Source organism: Lycium barbarum, chromosome 8, assembly GCF_019175385.1.
Source record: "Lycium barbarum isolate Lr01 chromosome 8, ASM1917538v2, whole genome shotgun sequence".
Classification (NCBI taxonomy): Eukaryota; Viridiplantae; Streptophyta; class Magnoliopsida; order Solanales; family Solanaceae; genus Lycium; species Lycium barbarum.
The window spans coordinates 87,831,240-87,832,105 of NC_083344.1; the positions used below are offsets into that span (position 1 = coordinate 87,831,240).

The 866-nt window shown below is 41.6% G+C and overlaps 1 protein-coding gene across 1 annotated transcript; it reads right to left on the reverse strand.

Moving 5' to 3' along the window:
• Positions 1-213: 213 nt before the first annotated feature.
• LOC132607932 (uncharacterized) lies at positions 214-624 on the reverse strand. Its single transcript, XM_060322016.1, has one exon. The coding sequence runs from the start codon at positions 622-624 to the stop codon at positions 214-216; it is 411 nt and encodes a 136-aa protein (XP_060177999.1).
• Between the last annotated feature and the right edge of the window lie 242 nt (positions 625-866).

Consider the following 866-nt stretch of genomic DNA (forward strand, 5'->3'; position numbering starts at 1 on the left):
CAACCCAACCAAAGCATTCACCGTCTCCTCAAACTCTTCATCATCACCCCCATCATAATTCATCAAGACTGTCGCTAGCATTTCACCCACGTGTTCATGTTCTACGGTTCACTCGATGGCTTCATCAATGGTAACAATAATCGACACCACACTCATATCCGTCGGTTGCTTCATAGATTTACAAATGTTGAAGGTGACTTCTTCATTATTCATTCAAAATTTCAAATCATCTCTCTCCACATCCACGAGGGCTCGCCGTGTAGCAAAGAATGGTCTTCCTAAGATTATGGGCACTTCAAAGTCAACTTCGCAATCCAAGATCACAAAATCGGCCGGGAAAACAAACTGTTCCACTCTCACAAGTACATCATAAAGAAAGCCAAAGGGTCTCTTTACGGTTCTATCCACCATAAGTAATCTCATAGACATGGGATGGGGAGTGCCCAAACCCATCTTGTTGAATATAGCAAGTGGCATCAAATTGATGCTTGCTCCAAGATCACATAGAGCTTTTGCAAACTTGTTCTTACCGACTGTGCATGGAATTGTGAAGGCTCCGGGATCTTCCTTCTTTTGTACCAAAGTTTTGGTAAAAATTGCACTACAATGATGAGTTTCTCCCATGGTTTCAAAGTTAGTTCTCCTTCTCTTAGTCACTAGATCCTTCATGAACTTTGCATAGCCGGGCATTTGTTCAAGTGCCTCGACCAATGGAATATTGATTGAGAGCCCCTTTAACCTTTAGATGAACTTAAGAAATTTCCCATCATCCACTTTTTTTGCAAACCTTTGAGGGTGTTACACCCCGTAAGTTTTGGTACATTGAGATTCAATAGGTGTTAGTCGTTCAATTGTGGACATTAGAG